Below are 20,365 nucleotides of genomic sequence, written 5' to 3' on the forward strand. Positions count from 1 at the left end.
GACACAATGACCACAACATGTAACTCATGCATTAACCCCCTGAACCAATTCTGCTAAACTACAAGGACAATTAATTGTAGTTCTAAAAAAAACACTTCTTTTTTTTTTCAAATCACCGCACAATTCTCTGCATTTTGCATAATTTTCATGCAGAAAATCTCTTGTTCTCACAAGGAACACACTGCCATTCAAATATGTACACTGACTCATCACATAGGCAAACACCTGTCACACGGTTTACAATTAGCAAACAGAGCTTTAGCATAAAAGCGCAACAGGTGAGCTGTTCTGTTTTGGAGCAATGAATGCCAACATTGGAAAACATTTTTTACTGTAACTGTATACAGTACATTCTGTTGTTTTGTATGTAGACCACTGTGTGCAACTTTGTGTTTGGTTAGGGTTTACACTGTGTTTGTTGTTTTTGTGGGGAAAATAAAATATATTGTTTACTGTTCATGTGTGTTCTGAGAATAAAAACAATTGTCTAAAATCTAAAATATTTTACAAAACACTTATGTTATGTCTGTAGTAAGTGTAACACGCAACCAAAAACATTGAAAACATCAGTGTTCAACTGGGTCTTATAAATGTATATTATCATGATGATTTGTGTGTCTCATTTAAAAACAAAAGACCATTTTGAGAAGGGGATTTTGCTGTGCACACAGCTCGTAAGTTACCGAAAGTGAAAATACACACGAAACCCCTCAGCAGAGTGTCTCTCTCGCACTGTATGACATGACAGACAAATAGTTGTTCAGTGCGGTTCCGTTCACACAGTGCAGTGAGTCCAGAAAATCTACGAGTTTGTTTAAAGAATGCGGTTGTCACATAACCGTATGTGTGAACATAACCGTAATACGGACTCAAATACAGGACTGACACCATATTCTGCTGGTGAATGTGGCTCCAGTGTCCCAAAGTATAGGATCCTTTACCAGTGCCAGAATTTATGTACACTATATACTAATTCACAAGTTAGGGTGTTGATTGATTTGCTTGACTGTCGCCTTTGGCTTGGCTTGCTCAGTTGGGGACACTAAAATTATGATCAAAGTTATTCAACTAAATATACAAATAAAATGTATTAATTAGGTTTTATTTAATTATTTAAACTCTAATACTGATCTACCAACAATGAGCCAAAAATTAGATGCTTAAGGTGTGTTTGATTAGATTTGGAGCTACACTCGGAAGAATAGTACCCCTGGCTAATCGTATATAAGCTTAAAAGTAGGTAGTAAATTCCTCCAGCCGTAAGTTCTCTGTCTGTCATTGCTGAAGAAGAGGATTACGTATCTGTGTATTCACCTGTCTGCTTTGCAGCGAACTTCTCCCGTTGTAAACTCTGTGTCTGCCAGTCCTTAAAGAGGAATTCATACCTGAACACTCACCTGACTGCTTTGCAGTGAAGCCCTCCAGACGTAAGTTCTCTGTCTGTCATTGCTGAAGAAGAGGATGATGTATCTGTGTATTCACCTGTCTGCTTGCAGCGAGCTTCTCCCATTGTAAACTCTGTGTCTGCCAGTCCTTCAAGAGGAATTCATACCTGAACACTCAGCTGACTGCTTTGCAGTGAAGCCCCCCCATGCCCCCTGCATTGCACTCTTTGGGCCTCCAGTGGGTCTGCAGGACGGAACGACCCTGCCCAGAAGACTCACCATTTTAGATTCCTTTTTCCATTTTTATACTCAATAAAATACTGTGAGATTTGAAGCCTCATCTTTCGTCCTTGCTGGACCTCTGTCCGAGTCCCCAAGGGTGGTACGGGTCTTGGGGGTGGGTGCAGTCTGATTGGCTTGCCCGCCTCGTGACATACCCCCACCCCTAAACCTACCCTTATGATAATGCAAATACAGTAATTAAATGACACAGTACTGATGTGCGCCCATAGCTGTATTCCTTCTATTCTTTACCGTGCTGATCATCTGAAAGTTTTGAGTGATTACATCACTGTTTCACAAAATAGATGGATTGGCTGTACATACGAAAATGCAAATAAAGTAATTTTTCCACTCTGATTTATCCACTCTGTTTCAAAAAGTATCGGTTTCAGGCTCCTAAAATGGCAGATCCGAGTGGACTAAACGTTGATACAATACTTTTTTTTTTACATATACGACTAAATGTGTCTCCATGTGGACTGGGCCAAACTTTGCTTATGGTTTCCTATTTCATTTGTTTGTCACCATGGTTATTGATTTAACGATCACATCTGTGTTTAGTCTGTTCATAATCCCTCTATATTTAAGTCCCTCAGTTTGGTTCATTCATTTGTCTGTTATTGGTGAAGCACTTTGTTTCATGGACTCTTGCTTTTGGCTGTACCTGCGTGTACCTGACTGTTTAATAAATTCAACTTTGAGTTTGATTCTAGATAATCTTCAATAGAAACTAAGACGGAAAAACCTTGCAGGCACAAAGGTTTTTACTGTAAAAGCAGTTTACTCTTACACTTTTTACATACACAAATACAAACGAGCACACTTATAAAAACAACACAAAGAAAACATACACGTGTACACAAATCAAGGTTCGATTTTCATAAATATACAGAATTTTTCTTTAGTCACACATTCTACTTTAATCTTGCATTGTACAGCATTTTTTGGTGTCACAATTAAACATTTGTATTTTTATATTGTACTGTACCTTTAGTGAGACTTGTAGAAAGTAATCCATAAGTAATTAGCAATGTTTACCACAAATATGATTTAATCCTGAGATAAGCCATTCAAAATATGCACACTTTAACAGATGTCCTGGAAATATATATATGTGTTCTTATTGTGCACTGATTCTTTCCAAATAATTTACAGCTATTTGAATGGAAATTATACTATACTGCAAACAAAGGCAAAATGGAAATCAGTATCAATGTCTTCTTACTAAAACATTTTGCATCTGATAGGCTTTGCATGCAAGTTAATATGTAAAAAATGTGCGTAGGGAATAAAAGTCAACATTTAGATAGTGAAAAACAACAGATGAAAGCTGTGCATAGAGATTTAAAGTGGGCGACTCTTAGATATTCATTCTGTTTGCTGTGTCTACAAATATTTTAGATTTTTTTCACCAATGGAAGGGTCCTTTCAGTTGTTTTTTTTGCTTTCAGGTGAGTGTATATTTTGTTATTTTGTATTGTGTGTGTGTGTGTGTGTGTGTGTGTGTGTGTGTGTGTGTGTGTGTGTGTGTGTGTGTGTGTGTGTGTGTGTGTGTGTGTGTGTGTGTGTGTGTGTGTGTAAGAGAAAAGTAAATAGGAAATTACATAATATTTTCATCAGTTACACGCTTTAGTTCCAACATCCCGAAGATGATTAATTATTTTCATATTTTAAGGACTTTGGCATCAAAAAGTTTGAAAACCCCTGAGCAATAAGGTTGTTACGTGGATAATTAATCTGATACTAGAATCATTAGCAAAACATTTAAAATTCCCTTAAAAATGGTTGAGGGTTCACATGTATTTCGGCACACTTTATAACATGTTCCTCTCGACAGGATTCTGTTCGTATACTGGGGGCACATTACATGACTATGTTCTTATCCAGGAACAGAAGACTTGGGATGAAGCACAGGCTTATTGCAGAGAGAATTACACTGAACTGGCCACAGTTCATAGTAATGAAGACTCAGCAAATCTACGAGAAGCGGTTTATAAAATGACTAATATGGCCTGGATTGGACTTTACAATGACATTAATAGCTGGCGGTGGTCTTATCAGGATGAGAAAATTAAATTTCTGAGTTGGATCACTGGAGAACCAAACAACTACGATGGACATGAAGAATGTGGTATGATGCACAGTGGCACATGGAATGATTGGGGCTGCACTGCACTATTTCCTTTTGTTTGCTACAATGGTAAGATATGATAGGAACTTGTGTTCATAATGTGAATATTCTGCGCCGATGATTATGGATACAGCTTTTTATTTATGATAAGTAAGTAAGATGTAAGTCTTATTGAATAAGATATACTGAAAATCCATTTCTCATCTATGACAAGTCTGAAAATGAACCAGGATACAATGTGATCTGTTGTCTATGGAAGCCCGTTTCCGCCACTAAATAGAAAAAAAAAAAATGTAAAAAAGAAAATTTTATCTTAGACTTTTATCTCAGAATTCAGACTATTTTTTCCTCACAATTGTGAGTTTTTTCTCACAATTGCGAGTTATAAAGTGAGAATTCTGAGATATAAAGTCGCAATTGTGTGATATAAAGTCAGAATTCTGAGATATAAAGTCGCAATTGCGAATTATAAAGTCTGAATTCTGAGATATAAAGTCGCAATTGCGTGATATAAAGTCAGAATTCTGAGATAAAAGTCTCAATTGCGAGTTATAAAGTAATTGATCTGCCGTGTCCCGACACATTGTGAACACATTATAATGAGTATTTTAACTGTAGTTTTAGCATTATTTCAAATATGATCAAAACCGAGCTCATGGAGGTCAATAAAATTAATTCTCAAATGAAATCTTGCATTACAGCATATTCTGATGCGTTATTAATCAAATATGTTATTAATATACGTTATTAATGAAATCTGATCCCAGAACAGCGCCACGCTCAGGTGACTGTATGTATAGTGACAGATCATAGACCCAACTGGAAGTGTCATTACTGAACACACTCGTTCTCTAAGGAAATCGTGAATTACAGCACATTCTGAGGGTGGTGGTGTTCTGGGGATTATATTTCCGTAATAACACATCAAAATATGTTCAATGAACGTTGCTCTGTTTCTGTGCCAAAGCTTGCGCTTAAAATCCCCTCAAGAGCGCATTTGCTCAGAGATATTAATTCTGCTCAGATAATAAGACAATCATTCCATCATTAGCAGCTAAAACTACAGTTAAAATACTCATTATAGTGTGTTCACAATTCATCATGTGTCGGGACGCAGCAGATCAATGACTTTATAAATCGCAGTTGCTAGCCTAGAAATCTAGACGCACCCTAACGGCAGCAAATCTAATCTGCCGCGAGTGTCGTCTAGCAACTCTCAATACACTTCGGAGCTGTAAAAACCAAACTCTGGTCAGGCTAATCACATCGTGTATAGAGTCGGTGGACAGGGCTTAACATAATGACGGCAGAGTTGCGCTTGCGTGCTACTAGTAAACACAGAAGCTGACGAACGGCGGATTCCATAGTTGTCCCTTGCACAGAGTGATAGAAAAGTTCCCTTGCAATATCCTTCAATTTAAATAGTGGCTGTTTCCTTAAACAGCCACTATTTAATTAAGTTGATTAGCTTATAGTACTCCACTTGTGTTTAATTAGGTTTAATTATCTGACGTGCTCCTCCCGAAATCTGTTAATAAAACATCACTTAATAAATAGTGGCTGTTTAAGGAAATACTTGCTAACCCAGAAAACACTTAAACATAAGACACACACAAAATAAAATCTATAGGTGGTCGATTTTTTTCTGTCAGGTGTTTAAGTGTTTTCTGCGTTAGCAAGTATTTCCTTAAACAGCCACTATTTATTAAGTGATGTTTTATTAACAGATTTCGGGAGGAGCACGTCAGATAATTAAATACGAGTGGAGTAATATAAGCTATAATCAATGCTAGGAGGTCTATATATACACCAGATTTATCTTTTTTTATTTACCATTTTTATTTTAGCATTCCTCCACCACCCCATCTCCTCACTTTGATACTCTGAGTCCGGGCCAAAAAATTCAGAGCCCGGAGCCCTCCCCCGGACAGCACACCAAATATGCATAATTTAACCAAATACTCTATTTAATTTGACGTAAGTGTAAACTCGTGAAAGGGCCAATGGGAGTTACTATAAGTATGATCGTCATTAAAGAAAATGTGTTCTTTTCTTTGGTATGTTTACGTACTTCTAGATAAAAAATAAATTAAAAAAAAAGGCAAGGTCTGTGCTTTTTCATTTATATCATTTGTTTTGAATGCTTTTCATTTTGGTTTGTTCAATGGGGATTTTCATAAAGAGGTGTTCATGCACTACTTCATACAAAACATGTCTGACTGCAGCATTAACATTAACCCTACTCAAAAATAAATATTATTGAATCTATTTTTGTTACAGAAAAGGGAACAAACAGGTTTGTTTTCATCAATTTTGCCATAACCTGGAAGGAAGCTCAGAACTACTGCAGATATTATTACACAGACCTGGCCATCATTCGAAATCAGACTGAGAATAACCAGGTGACTGGGATTATGCAAGGTGCAAATGCTTGGATTGGTCTGTTCAGAGATGCATGGAAATGGTCAGATGCAACAATTGTCTCCCCTTCCTTCATTACTTGGATGACAGGACAGCCTGACATGGTTAAGTTGCAAAGACCTTGTGGTGTTTCAGATCCTTCTGGTTTGATCAGTGATCAGCTCTGCTCAAATGTCCTTCCTTTCCTCTGCTCAGAACGTCGTAAGTGTCATGTCTAATCTACCCATCGTACATTACAGTAAGAACATCAGAAATGCACTTTATTCTTTGCTTGTTTGGTCAAAAATGTCTGTACCGTATATGTGAAAGTCCTTTTGCCATACACTTCCTTTTGGACAGTCAGTCGCCTAGTAACTCCTTAAGAACATCCAGGTATTTTTCATTTTTTTTCAATTGCTTAAGCACGATTTTGAAAACAGGGCCCCATTTTTCAAAACACAACCCTACAGCAAAGTAGCACAACACTTGAGATCATTTGAAAAATGGAACAGTTTTGTCAAAACTATACAATGTCTTATAAAAACCTTATTTTGTTGTCATAACAAAACACAAAAATCATATAGTCTGATTTGAATCTATTTTAATCAGTTAAACAGTCATGTGCGCAATCTAAACGCAAATAGTTGGCCAAATTGAATTTCTGTGAATTAAATTGTATCAATTCAGAAATTAAATTTGGCCAACTGAAAAAATTCAGTCACTAGAACATTTTCAATTGGAAACATTATTTGTTTTTAACGGTGTATTGTTGACAGAGAGACCTGTTGGACATTATTGAGAATTGTGTGATCGTTGACAACATGGGCAACACAAGTCTGATTGTATTATTGGCCAAAGCAAGGTTTACGATCTCTCCCTCTTGCTCCTGTGTGAATAAAGGGCCCCTCCCTCCTTGGTGTTCTCAACGCAATCTACCAAACACAATACAAGTAGCTTACTGTAAAATGGTACAGGAATAGATGTCAAAAGTGTTGATATAGTACATGCAGTAAGCTATCGGTTTTCTTTTAAGAGAAGATACGTTTTTCACCTGTGCTCGTGACCGAATGTACGAACTATTGATGCCACTGTGTACCTGCTTAGGTTAGGCTGTACTCTCAATCCAGCCTCCCTCAGTGTTAGTCTGTAGTTTCTTACATAGTCCACAATTGTAGCACGAATTTTCGTTAGATTGTCTTTTTCTTTTTGACTGTCCTGACAAGGGAAGTTTATATGGACCCTTGCTCTCTCGAATTTGACCGAGGGAGTGAGTCTACTTCATATGTACACTTCAGGCAGCTTCATAGACCACAGTGCAACACGATTGTGACATTACCGCATATCGCGTCTAGTTTACCACACCACAAACAACTCTATGATACTTTAATTATTTTTTTTAAACATTTCAAAAATCAAAAACATACCTATATACATATTAAATGCTGCATTAAACAATTTCGTAAAGGAAAAAAAAAATCATAATAAATACACTCCATGGTGGATTCCAAGTGATCAAGGGCTTAGGGCGTTCCAGTTCAGCTCATTGCAAATGTTCGGACAGTAGTGGGCACTCAGGCAACTTAAGCAATGACGGACATCCGAGTGAACGAGACGAAGGGAAGTTAGCGAGTGAAGGGCATTATAAAAACAAACTGGAATGCAGCAATATTGGCTATGCTTAACCTGTTGGTTCATGGGTGTGTTTAAAACGCTTTGCTTTTAATTCGCACGAAAATGACATCATGATACATTTCTGTGTAAAAAGCATGCAAGTGTGTTTAGCGTTTTGCAAATTACTGTGTTTAATGTTTTGCAAAAAGTGTGACACTTACAGTTGTGCAAATCAAGTCCAGTGTTTGGCTCCTTGAGTGTAAGGTTTGCTAATTGTGGGAAAGTTTCGAATTTTTGTGTGTAAGCAATTGAAAAAAACTCTAAAGCATTATTGTCTCTGATTGGACTGGTCCATTTTTGACTGCTCAGAATCAGTTATTGGTCTGGTTTTGAAATGTAAAACCTCATCAAGCTTGGTTATTAAATTTCCCATGAACAAGAATAAAAACTACTTGTGATTTTCAAACAGGCACAAACCAACAGATTGTGAGAGTAAAGGTGAAATCTAGTCAGAATCTAAATGACCCTGAAGCGATGGAGGTCGTCTTGCAGTGGGTGAGTATAAAACTGTGTTGAAACAGCTAATTGATGAATTATAGTTGGTACAGTCCACAAATAAAGTGCATGTTGATGTCCCTTGAAAGACCATTAGTAAATCACATAACTTGTTTGAGAATACTATTGATGTTTGATAAACTATTAACATAAAATTAACCTAGCATAAAAAGGCGATGGTTAAAACATCAATTGTCTGTATCTCCTCTTATAAATGTATCAGTGAATGCAGTAAATGGTGGATTGTCCAAAAATCCAGAATCCTAAAGGATTAGTTGACTTTAAAATGAAAATTAGCCCATGATTTACTCACCCTCAAGTCATCCTAGGTGTAAATGACATTCTTCTTTCAGACGAATACAATCAGAGTTATATTAATAAATATCCTGAAGTGTCCGAGCTTTATAATGGCAGTGAATTGCTGCCAACAATTATGAGCTCAATAAAGAGAATACAGCCATAATAAAAGTACTCCACACAGCTCTGGAGGGTTAATAAAAACCTTCTGAAGCAAATCGATGAGTTTGTGTAAGAAAGATATTAAAATTTAACATGTTACAAAGTAGAATTCTAGCCTTTGGCCAAACGGCCATTCACAGTCTACATATGCATAAAGTGCAACTTATGATGTCAAAAGTAGCATAGTGCGTTATGATGTAGTGTAAATATCAGCAGTACATCGCATAAGTTGCGCTTTAGACTTAAGTCAAATCCATTTGTTCGTTTGGCCGAAAGTTTTACTTTAGAAAGTTTTAAATATGAATATAAATGAATATTTATAAAGGCCTTCTGAAGCGAAGCAGTGTGAAGCGATTTTATGACGAATACATGCACTTTTTTAAGCTTATAACTGTTGATTGCAATTAGGGGGGTATTATAAAGCTCGGAAGCATCAGGTAATTTATTAATATAACTCAGATTGTATTCGTCTGAAAGAAGAATATCAAATACACCTAGGATGGCTAATTTATTTTAAAGTGAACTAATCCTTTAAGTAGTATTTATTTATTTGATGTTCATGAGTTGCAGTCAATGCTGTTACTGCATGAGTTTCCCCCATTCTGTCTTATAGTGATGCCCAAATGATTTTTTTTAGACAGGACAAAAATATAGGCTATATAGTGGCCACAAAATAAAATGTGTCCCTTGCTTTAGGTCATTGTGACTGTTTTGAACTAATTTCTTCTCTCTTTTGATTTAACTAAAACAAGGGAAAAAATGACTACTCATGATTTAGTAAATTGAGAGAACAAATTATGTTGTCCGCAAAATTGACTTAAAACGATGGAACAAATTAGTAAAATGTGCTGACGTAGTAAGTCGTGGGAACGAATTGTCATGTGTGTAGTTATCTGATCTTGTCAAGATCAACCCAGTTATTCCAATTACTGAAAGTACTATCAGTTTTTCTTTAATTTATGGGGAAAGAAGTGGTGCTCAACGTCTAACCAAATCGAGATAAATTTAAGTACGCAATCAACCAAGAGTGGTGCAAATTAGCATCTGGTTTAAGACATGCTTTTTTGGGGGCGGTAAATAAAGACCAGTAGATTGACGAGTTCAAATCTTATTAAATCAACATGTATGATTAATTTAAATACGCTCCTCCAATACATTTTGAAAGGGAAACTTTTACAAATGCATATGCAAATAAGGTCAGCTACAAAAATAACCATATCCAGGCCTTTTCAGCACAATTGTTTTTTTTTTTTTACTGTGTGTCTTTTGTAAATCCTTTTTATTAAATGACAAAAAAATTCAAGATTTGAGTAAATCTGGCCCTAGATATGCAATGTTGTTTCTTTCAACCCTTTTATCAATTCTGGCATAATCACTAATTCTTCACACTGCTGATCCTATTAGGGTCATGGAGATGCTGGTCTACCAGCGTCTCGGGTCGAGACAGAGAAACACAGATGGACAGTTGTTCTTTCTGTCATATATTAAGTTTAGTCTATTTAGATGATTATTATTATAAAAAAAAAAAAAATAAAATAAAAAAAAAACACAAATCAGGGTTTTAAACTGAATTTAGATGTGTTCCATTTTAGTAACAATTGCAAACAAAATGTCCCGAGGATCACAATCAACATATGTTTTGTGAAGCATTTACTAACCATTTGTAGGAGAAAGAAAAAATATAATGTTTCAGGCTTTATTAAGTGAAATGTGCCAGTTAATCTTAACACAGGCAGAGAGTGTGTGTGTATCAGTATACTAAACTATTGTGTCTATTCTTTAGATAAATCAGAAGCTGAAGGAACAGGGGATAGAAAAGGACACAAAAGTCACATGGAACGTTCAACCAAATGGAAAGGCTTTTCACAAGATTGAAAACCAACATTAAGTTACAATTTTCTGAGGTGATTTATTTTTAATTGTCAGAATTAAAAGAAGAGAACATCTTTCTCTTCTCTAAATTAATTTAATCATTTTATAAAAGTAAACTGTTTTACTAGATATTTTGTTTTAGTACATATACATTTATTCTGTGCTAGTTGTGAAATTCAATAGTACATGAAAAATGTTTTAGTTATAGTTTTAGTTTCGCACACGCACACGCACACACACACACACACACTTGGAAGCATTACTATTTTCAATGTTTTTGAAAGAAGTATACTGCTGCTCATCAAGGCTACATTTATTTGATCCAAAATATTGCAAAACCAGTATTATTGTGAAATATTATTACAATTTAAAATAACTTTTTTCTAAAATATGTAAAAATGCTATTTATTTCTGTGATTCACAGCTGAATTTTCAGCATCATTATTACAGTCTTTAGAGTTGCATGATCCTTCAGAAATCATTCTAATATGCCGATTTGCAGCACAAGAAACATTAATTATTATCAATGTTGAAAAAAGTATTTTTCAGGATTATTTAATGAATGGAAATATATCTGAATTATAAATCTTTTGAAACATTATAAATGTCTATACTGTCACTTGATTTATTTAATGCATCCTTGTTGAATAAAGTTATTCATTTTTTAAAGTTCTTTCCCCCCCAAAAATAAAATAAAATTCTTACTGACCATAAAACATTTTTAATGGTAGTACAATGTTACAAAAGCTTTCTATTTAAGATAAATATGTTCTTTTGAACTTTCTATTCAGGGAATCCTAAAAAAAAAAAAAGGTTTTACACAACTGTTTTCAACATAGAATGTCAGAATGATTTCTGAAGGATAATGTGACACTGAACACTAGGGTAATGATACCGAAAAATTCAGCTTTGATCACAGGAATAAATTACACTTCACTTTATATTATAACATAGCTTGAAAAAGTCAAACAATAGTCTGGCTCTATATGCAGATAAAAAGGTGTTTAATAATTACAAACATAAGACATGTCCATAACTTGACCATGAATAACATATAGGAATAAACACTTGGAATAACATACAGAAAGAACTACAAATACCATGACAAAAACTAAAAAAATGACAAAGAACAGAATCCTGACAATATTTAAATCAAAAAAGTTATTTTACATTTTATAATATTTCACAATATTACAGCTTTTTTTTTTCTTACCATTCTCTAACTTTTGACTGGTTGTGTGTGTGTGTGTATATGTGTATATATATATATATATATATATATATATATATATAGATATATATATATATATATATATATATATATATATATGTGTATATATATATATATATATATATATATATATATATATATATGTATATATATATGTGTGTATATATATATATATATATATATGTGTGTATATATATATATATATATATATATGTGTGTATATATATATATATATATATATATATATATATATATATATATATATATATATATATATATATATGTGTATATATATATATATATATATATATGTGTATATATATATATATATATATATATATATATATATATATATATGTGTGTATATATATATATATATATATATATATGTGTGTATATATATATATATATATATATATATATATATATATGTGTGTATATATATATATATATATATATATATATATATATATATATATATATATATATATATATATATATATATATATATATATATATATATATATATGTATATATATATATATATATATATATATATATATATATATATATATATATATATATATATGTGTATATATATATATATATATATATATATATATATATATATAATATGAATTACTGTATCCATAATTAGTTTTATTTTAACATGGGTGTGATTTCATTGAACTATCATGCTTCTTTATAAAAGCTTTTTAATTTCTTTGATTCAAATACTTAAAATGTACTATACAGATACAATCAAATGAAATGTTTTAAAGAGATCATATTAACGATTAGATTTTTTTCCTTTATCTTGTTCCAATAAAATTTGTAGTAATGTTGGTCAACATGCCTGAACTCATTTAGCTAATTGTGCAGTCTGTTGTCAATACCTTAAACTATTATCTTATTATACCTTAAACACACCCCCAACACACACCCCCCACCCCACCCCGCCTTTAACAAATAATAGACTCTGAATGTGATCAGTGAATCAAACACTACATGATGATCATATCTTTAGCATCATCAAATAGCTGACATCATCTGAAAACAAATACTCTTGGAGTTCTTTCTATAACATAGCACAGCTACAGCAACAAGAAAATCTAACGTTGAAAGGTCAAGTCAAACTGCCCAACAAAAGCAAATACTGATCACCATAATGGTGACTTTAAAAAAAAAACATTTTCAACAAAACACTGTTACTTTTCAATAAGAGCTTCTGTAGACATCTGAAAGAAATAAAGTCAATCTGGTTAGTGATAAGTGCAGCTGGTAATAAGTGTACTTTTTCAGGGGGTTAATATAAACTCTTTAGGGGTAAATAGCTCTTCTATATACTCTCAGTGAAAATAGAATATTTTCTTAAAGATAATTGCGCAATTACTATTTAAGCGCAAACAGCAATAAATGCTATTTACTAAGTAAAAATAGTGACATATTCTATTTACATCATATAAAAGTAGCAGTTCTATGCAATATAAATAGTAATTACATGTAATCTAAACATTATTTTGACAGATACATACTACTTGCACCTCAGTTTTGATGTAAATTAACAGGATGCAATAATAACAGAGTGTAAATATTTATTTCAATTATTAAATGGATGCCGCCTTAGAGGGACAATAAAAGCCCTCCCTAGTGTTTCTTTTGACATTTCCTTTATGGTGATCAGTGTTTGTTTTAGTTGGGCTCTTAAACCTTGACATAGGGATGGGGAAATGGAGCCTCATGAGGGTCTGAGGCTTTCCCCTGAATGTTCTGGGAAAAGATTCAAGCTTAGGGAGTGTTGAGAACAGCGCCATCTGGGGCTTAGTTAAAAATATTTCAAGCTGCTTTTATTTCTGTCATATTCTGTAACTGCAAAATCAACAAAGATGACAATAAATTATATTTAGTTTCACAATACTGATATAGCTGGCAGTGTGACTTCCTATATCAAAAGTAAAACCCTTTTGATTACTTCAATTAAAATGTATTTAATTAAGTACAAGTACACATTACCGGTGTAAAAATCTGCTCGAGTAAAAGTAAAAAGTTTACAATTTAAAGTCTGCAGGTTCGTGTTTGAGATGTGTGTTTGAGAAGCTTTTCAATTTGGGTAGGCCAAATCCAGGCGGAAATCCCCCCAAAAAAATGGTCTTGGGAGTTTTAATGTACATACATATCTTAAAGGACAACTCCGGTGAGAAATGAACCTAGGGGTAATTAACAGATGGTTACAGAGTAGATCGTTCTCTGGGATACGTTTTAATGAAAATCGAATGTAAAGAGTTTTATCTCTAAAAACAGATTAGCTTATAACACTAGTCTATGGGGCACACAGTAGTGAAATTAAATCGCTAGTTAATACCACTAACAAGGCTAAAAATAGCCCCACAATAACACAGTAGCATAATGAAGGTCCCTACATGCAAACCGAAGCATTGAGAACTTTGTAAGAGTACAAACAGTTTAATAAAAAGACACTTTATAAACATAGTACATTACGTGTTCACGGACAGGCGCCATCTTGGAAAACAGTCTCGACTCATTGAGCCACAAGCGCTGTGCTAAGTGATGAACTGTGACTTGGAATCTCATATGGTCCGATGTTTTCGGAAGAAAACACTGAACGCAACAGAGAAAATAAATAAATAAAACTAAAAATGTCCATGTTATTACATTTCACAAACTTAATTCCTATCGACCAGCTCACTTAGAACAGCGCTCGTGGATCGATTAGTCGAGACTGTTTTCCAAGATGGTGTCTGTCCGTGAACGCGTAAGGGACTATGTTTATAAAGTATCTTCTAATTAAACTGTTGTACTCTTACAAAGTTCCCAATGCTTCGGTTTGCATGTAGGGACCCTCATTATGCTACCGTGTTAGTGTGAGGCTATTTTGAGCCTTGTTAGTGGTATTAACTAGTGATTTAATTTTACCACCCTGTGTCTACTCTGTGCCCCATAGACTAGCGTTATAAACTAATCTGTTTTATAAAAAGCTAAAAAAATTTTTTAAAGATAAAACTCTTTACATTCGATTTTCATTAAAACGCATCCCAGAGAACGATCTACTCTGTAACCATCTGTTAATTACCCCTAGGTTCATTTCTCACCGGAGTTGTCCTTTAAAAACTATTCATGTGACTTATATGCTGCAAATTGGGTGATTTTAGGTCAATGTTTTGGCTGTAAGTCAATGATGCCATCTGTTGGTAGGGAATCATAAGATGGCCGCTCAAATACTTCAGATGGCTTCACCGCCTGCTGGCAGTTTAGAAACACAATGAGCAATCCAGTCATTTATATAGATCAGTGGCCTGGCCCACCCGCAGAACTGCCCCTGGTGACTGGTGTGAATATAAAAAGGGCAAGGTTTAAACAGTTCACCAAGATGGAATTGGTGTGATCTGAGACTTCCAAGGAAGCTCCAAAGGTAAATAATATGGCATCATGTTATGTAGCGATATTTATTAGTCTGAACTTTATGATCAACTTTTGACATTATCCTGGAGCCTCATTTTAAAAAAAGAACTGCATTCTTAATGTCATTAACATATAAAAGAGAAAAACTGTCTGACACGCTCAATACCAACACACATAAATCATACTGGCAAATCATAATTTACATGAATGTATCAGCTTTGTTAAATCTTAGTGACTTTTTTTTTTTTTACTCCTGCAAGTATACACGAGATCCTATGAGTGTGAATTACCCAGCAACAAAGTTGCAGATAATTTGTAAAGCAGCAGGCGCGTCCAAGATTTACACAAATCACTGCTTTCACAGAACCAATGATGCAGAGAATTAGGGGAAATTATGTCTGTGAGTGGACATACTGTAATTTGAAATCTCACTTCAGAGCTACTGGAGGCCGCATTTAAATCAAAGAAAACACTGGAATAGCTAGCTACAACACTCTCTTCTTCTGCTCTGCTATAAGGGAGATATCCTACTTAAAGGGTTAGTTCACCCAAAAATAAAATGTACGTCATCAATGACTCACCCTAATGTCGTTCCACACCCGTAAGCCCTCCATTCATCTTCGGAACACAGTTTAAGATATTTTGTATGTAGTCCAAGAGCGTAAGTAAGTGTATGCACACTATACTGTCCATGTCCAGAAAGGGAATAAAAACATCAAAGTAGTCCATATGTCATGTGATTTCAGCTGTTTGACACGTGACCCAAATCATGAATCAATAAGCTGATTCATAACCATTTTTCATAATTTTTGGATGAACTAACCCTTTAAAGACACCAAAATCCTGGGTGAGTCAGCTCACCACTATTAACACACTCATCTCAGACCTGCTATAGACCGTACTTGATCCAATCAGCACTAGCCATAGTGGCAAGAACAAGGAGGGATACAAAATAGTCGTTAAGACACATTTCTGACATGCTGATGATGTTCCCCATTGCATCGATTCTTAACATTGTGTTGAGTTTCACTTGTGAATATTGTCTAATATCAACACAGTGTAGCCTGTTAAATGGATTAAACTAAAAGACAGATACACTTTTTTATCGGCTTGTTTATCAGTTATTATAAGCAGATGTATGTGTGTGAGGAAATATGTCAGGAACTATTTTAAGCAGAATGATAACAGTTTGTGATTTTAGTAACATTGACATTTTTGGCTTTTATCATTTCCTTGTTGTGGTAACCATTTTAATCAGCCAAGACACTTAAACAATAGGCATTTTCTGATTATTGGCATATGGTAACTCTTTATCTTATGTAGTTACATGTTAGATGTACTTACGAAATGCTGGTAATAACAATAAATCATGTATAATTACATAAATATGCATAAGTAACTAACCCTATCCTGAACCCTATATAAGTAAATGTAGTTATTATTACTTAAAGGGGTACTTCAGCGCTGGGAAGATGGATCTGTATTTAAACTGGGTCATCAATGCAGTAGAAATGTGAAATTATATTTGAATTTAGTGCCTTCTAGACTGAGAAAAGACAGAAAATGTATTTTTGTCTCATGGGGATGAAAGACTACAATTCCCAGAATGCTTCGCTGCCCTGTGAGGCCATTCCCAAAGCCACCAACTTGATTACTGTGACTGAGTTGGAGAAGACACTACAATTAAAAACTGAACGTGTCTGTTCAATATAATGAGTGAGTCGCCGAGCGAGTATCACAGCACTGAGCACTGACTGCAGGAGTGATGAGAGCTGAGGTAATCGCGACTACACCCGCGGCATACATTCACAAAGCGAGTTTCAGTTCATGACTTTGCAAGGTTAACTTTCATAGAAATTAATTTGAGAAGTTAGAAGACTTACATTGCTCACCATAGTTTTGTTCAAATGAGTGCCTGTAGCTGCCTGCTGAGCTCTCCCTGCAAGCTGAGTTTAATCTCCCATCCCCCATGCGCAGATTCAAAACATGCGGAAATGGCTCCCTCTGCTGGCTGTAGTCTTTAGCCTTCGGCCAAACATTCCTCCTATGATGCAAATATCATCAATTTGCATCATAGGAGGAATTTTTCCAGAAATAAAATGCATAAATCTCTTGTCTCAGGGGGATATGAGGGGGGAAAGCACAATCGTTTGAATATACTCCAGGGTTTCTACTGATACAAGGCCATATGCTAATCGCTGAAGTAACCCTTTAATACTTAATTTGTGCAATTGCACTTTACAACGTCACAGTTTCATTTCACTTCTTACAGCACATCAACAAAATGAACATTTGTTAGGCCGTATTTCAGACATTTATTGTGTCTATATTATACACTGCATTGTTATAATACATTATAGTGGTTGAATTGCTTATTTTCCAAATGCTTAAAACAATTAAAATATACAGTATAATTATTGCAATTGAACCAGAGATTTCACGCTCTAGAAAAGTGCATGTCACCATCCAGTCTTTAGAGGAAAAACAAGGAAGATTCTTTCAGGAAACTGGTTCTTTAGTTGCTTTACTGTCTGTTTCAGCATTTACAGGACTGGATTCTGCAGGAGAGCTCAAGTTCTCCGGCTTCTCCTCAACGGTTTTTTTTGTGTGTGGTTCCCCCTGAGGGAGATCTTCACCAGAGGGTCTCGCAGCCTCCTCTGCTGGGGAAGTGTCTTGTGGAGGTGTCTTAGATAAGGGACTTGCTTCGTCTGGACACAAAGCAGCAATGCCCTCCTCTTTCACGCCAGCAAACGTTCGGTCTGGATACAAGTGTTTCAACAGATCCTCAAAGTAACTTTCTAGATTAGCACCCACACTGGCCATTTCAGTGTCTTCCTGCAAACAGCATGAATACACAACATTAGCTGTCACTTAGAAGCACTTTTGATTATTTGAAATCCTAAAAACTTAAAATATTTTAAATCACTTATTTGATTTTAGCCGTGATCAATTCTTCAAGTGTTAACAACACCTCAACACTTATCTAGCAGTCGATTAACCTTTGAAACTTACTGAACTGAAAATAACTGTCACTGAATTTAAATTGTGAAATACTGCCCTTTTTTGCCAAAACATCCAATCAAATAATAAGAGTCAATTCTTTCTTTTGGGAGACAATAACTTTAATTATTGTGCACTTTACCTGATTAAACATTTGATCTTCCTTTTTATATTCATATCCAGTAGAGAATTATTATTTTTTTGTGTGGTATCTATTGGTAAAAATACTTAGACGTCACTGCTTTAGCTCTCAGGGCCAGTAATTTATTTTACAATGTACTACGCCTGCCCTGGAAGTGTAATAACTGGAAATGTATAACTGTTCCAAAAAAGTATTGTCCAGACCTCTGCTGGGAAGGAAATATAGAGACCGGACCTCTTGGAACTTAAATTGAATACCCAGACTGCTGGCATTTGTTATAATACATAATTTACATAAGTTCATTGTTAATGTACACTCACCTAAAGGATTATTAGGAACACCACACTAATACTGTGTTTGACCCCCTTTCGCCTTCAGAACTGCCTTATTTCTAAGTGGCATTGATTCAACAAGGTGCTGAAAGCATTCTTTAGAAATGTTGGCCCATATTGATAGGATAGCATCTTGCAGTTGATGGAGATTTGTGGAATGCACATCCAGGGCACGAAGCTCCCGTACCACCACATCCAAAAGATGCTCTATTTGGTTGAGATCTGGTGACTGTGGGGGCCATTTTAGTACAGTGAACTCATTGTCATCTTCAAGAAACCAATTTGAAATGATTCTCATTTCATTTCTTTGTGACAGTGCATTATCTTGCTGGAAGTAGCCATCAGAGGATGGGTACATGGTGGTCATAAAGGGATGGACATGGTCTGAAACAATGCTCAGGTAGGCCGTGGCATTTAAACAATGCCCAATTGGCACTAAGGGGCCTAAAGTGTGCGCCTTAGAAAACAGAAAACATCCCCCACACCATTACACCACCACCACCAGAACCAAGGCATGATGGATCCATGTTCTCTTTCTGTTTACGCCAAATTCTGACTCTACCATCTTAATGTCTCAACAGAAATCGAGACTCATCAGACCAGGCAACATTTTTCCAGTCTTCAACTGTCCAATTTTGGTGAGCTTGTGCAAATTGTAGCCTCTTTTTACTATTTGTAGTGGAGATGAGTGGTACCCAGTGTGTGTTGTGGCTTCACAAATGCTTTGCTGCATACCTCGGTTATAACGAGTGGTTATTTCAGTCAAAGTTGCTCTTCTATCAGCTTGAATCAGTCGGCCTATTCTCTTCTGACCTCTAGCACCAACAAGGCATATCCGCCCACAGGACTGCCGCATAATGGATGTTGTTTCCCTTTTCACACCATTCTTTGTAAACCCTAGAAATGGCTGTGCGTGAAAATCCCAGTAACTGGGCAGAATGTGAAATACTCTGACTGTAATAATCCTTTAGGTGAGTGTATATTACATTGTTATGTTTACTAAAACCATAAAATGATTAGCTTTTGATACATTATGCTAACCACTTGCTATTCGTCATTTTAAAGGGCATTTACTTAGGTCTGTTTTTATTACCACAAACATATTATCCCATTACTTAAATTGTAATTTGTTAGTGACAGCCCTAGATGATGCATAAAATGCTCCCACACTGATTTGCAATGACTATTTTTCCAGTCATATTTTGTCATCTAAGATTCTTAAATTGATAGTGTTTCTTAAAAATATTGTCATCTCAATCTTGTGAACCCAATATCATATCGTCATAACCTAGTTTTCACAATGGACAATTAGGTTTCTTGAAAATAATGCAAATGATCATACCTTGTGAAAAGTTGCACAGTTTTTGAAAATCAACCTGACGTCCGCAACAAAGTCCTCAGTGCTCTTATAACTGCTGCCGTCCAGTTTGCTTCTGATCACAGACAGGTCCATTGGCGTTTTTATTATCTCACTGTATTCTGGCATCGACTGTAAATGTGAAGAGTGAACCGGGGTCAGAAAAAAAAAAAAACAGCCTTTTTTTT

The 20,365-nt window shown here is 35.0% G+C and overlaps 2 protein-coding genes across 4 annotated transcripts in view; one reads left to right on the forward strand and one right to left on the reverse strand.

The window, feature by feature from the left end:
* Positions 1–2,774: 2,774 nt before the first annotated feature.
* si:cabz01083838.1 (putative C-type lectin domain family 20 member A) lies at positions 2,775–10,741 on the forward strand. Of its 2 annotated transcripts, XM_067428165.1 has the most exons (5): positions 2,775–3,118; positions 3,505–3,867; positions 6,079–6,420; positions 8,279–8,364; positions 10,607–10,741. In XM_067428165.1, the coding sequence occupies exons 1-5, from the start codon at positions 3,082–3,084 to the stop codon at positions 10,709–10,711; spliced, it is 933 nt and encodes a 310-aa protein (XP_067284266.1). In that variant the 5' UTR covers positions 2,775–3,081; the 3' UTR covers positions 10,712–10,741. The 2 variants fall into 2 exon arrangements, with proteins under 2 accessions (XP_067284266.1, XP_067284265.1); XM_067428164.1 differs by lacking the exon at positions 2,775–3,118 and having other exon boundaries at positions 3,458–3,867.
* Positions 10,742–17,637: 6,896 nt separating this feature from the next.
* The window catches only part of trim24 (tripartite motif containing 24), a 30,009-nt gene continuing 27,281 nt past the window's right edge, over positions 17,638–20,365 (reverse strand). For both annotated transcript variants that reach the window (XM_067427278.1, XM_067427277.1), the window contains exons 17-18: positions 20,163–20,309; positions 17,638–18,181 (exon numbers count right to left, since the gene is read on the reverse strand). In XM_067427278.1, coding sequence (XP_067283379.1) covers positions 17,846–18,181; positions 20,163–20,309 — 483 coding nt within the window. In that variant the 3' untranslated portion in view covers positions 17,638–17,845. The remainder of the gene's footprint in view (positions 18,182–20,162; positions 20,310–20,365) is intronic.

Source organism: Pseudorasbora parva, chromosome 20, assembly GCF_024679245.1.
Source record: "Pseudorasbora parva isolate DD20220531a chromosome 20, ASM2467924v1, whole genome shotgun sequence".
NCBI classification, from domain to species: domain Eukaryota; kingdom Metazoa; phylum Chordata; class Actinopteri; order Cypriniformes; family Gobionidae; genus Pseudorasbora; species Pseudorasbora parva.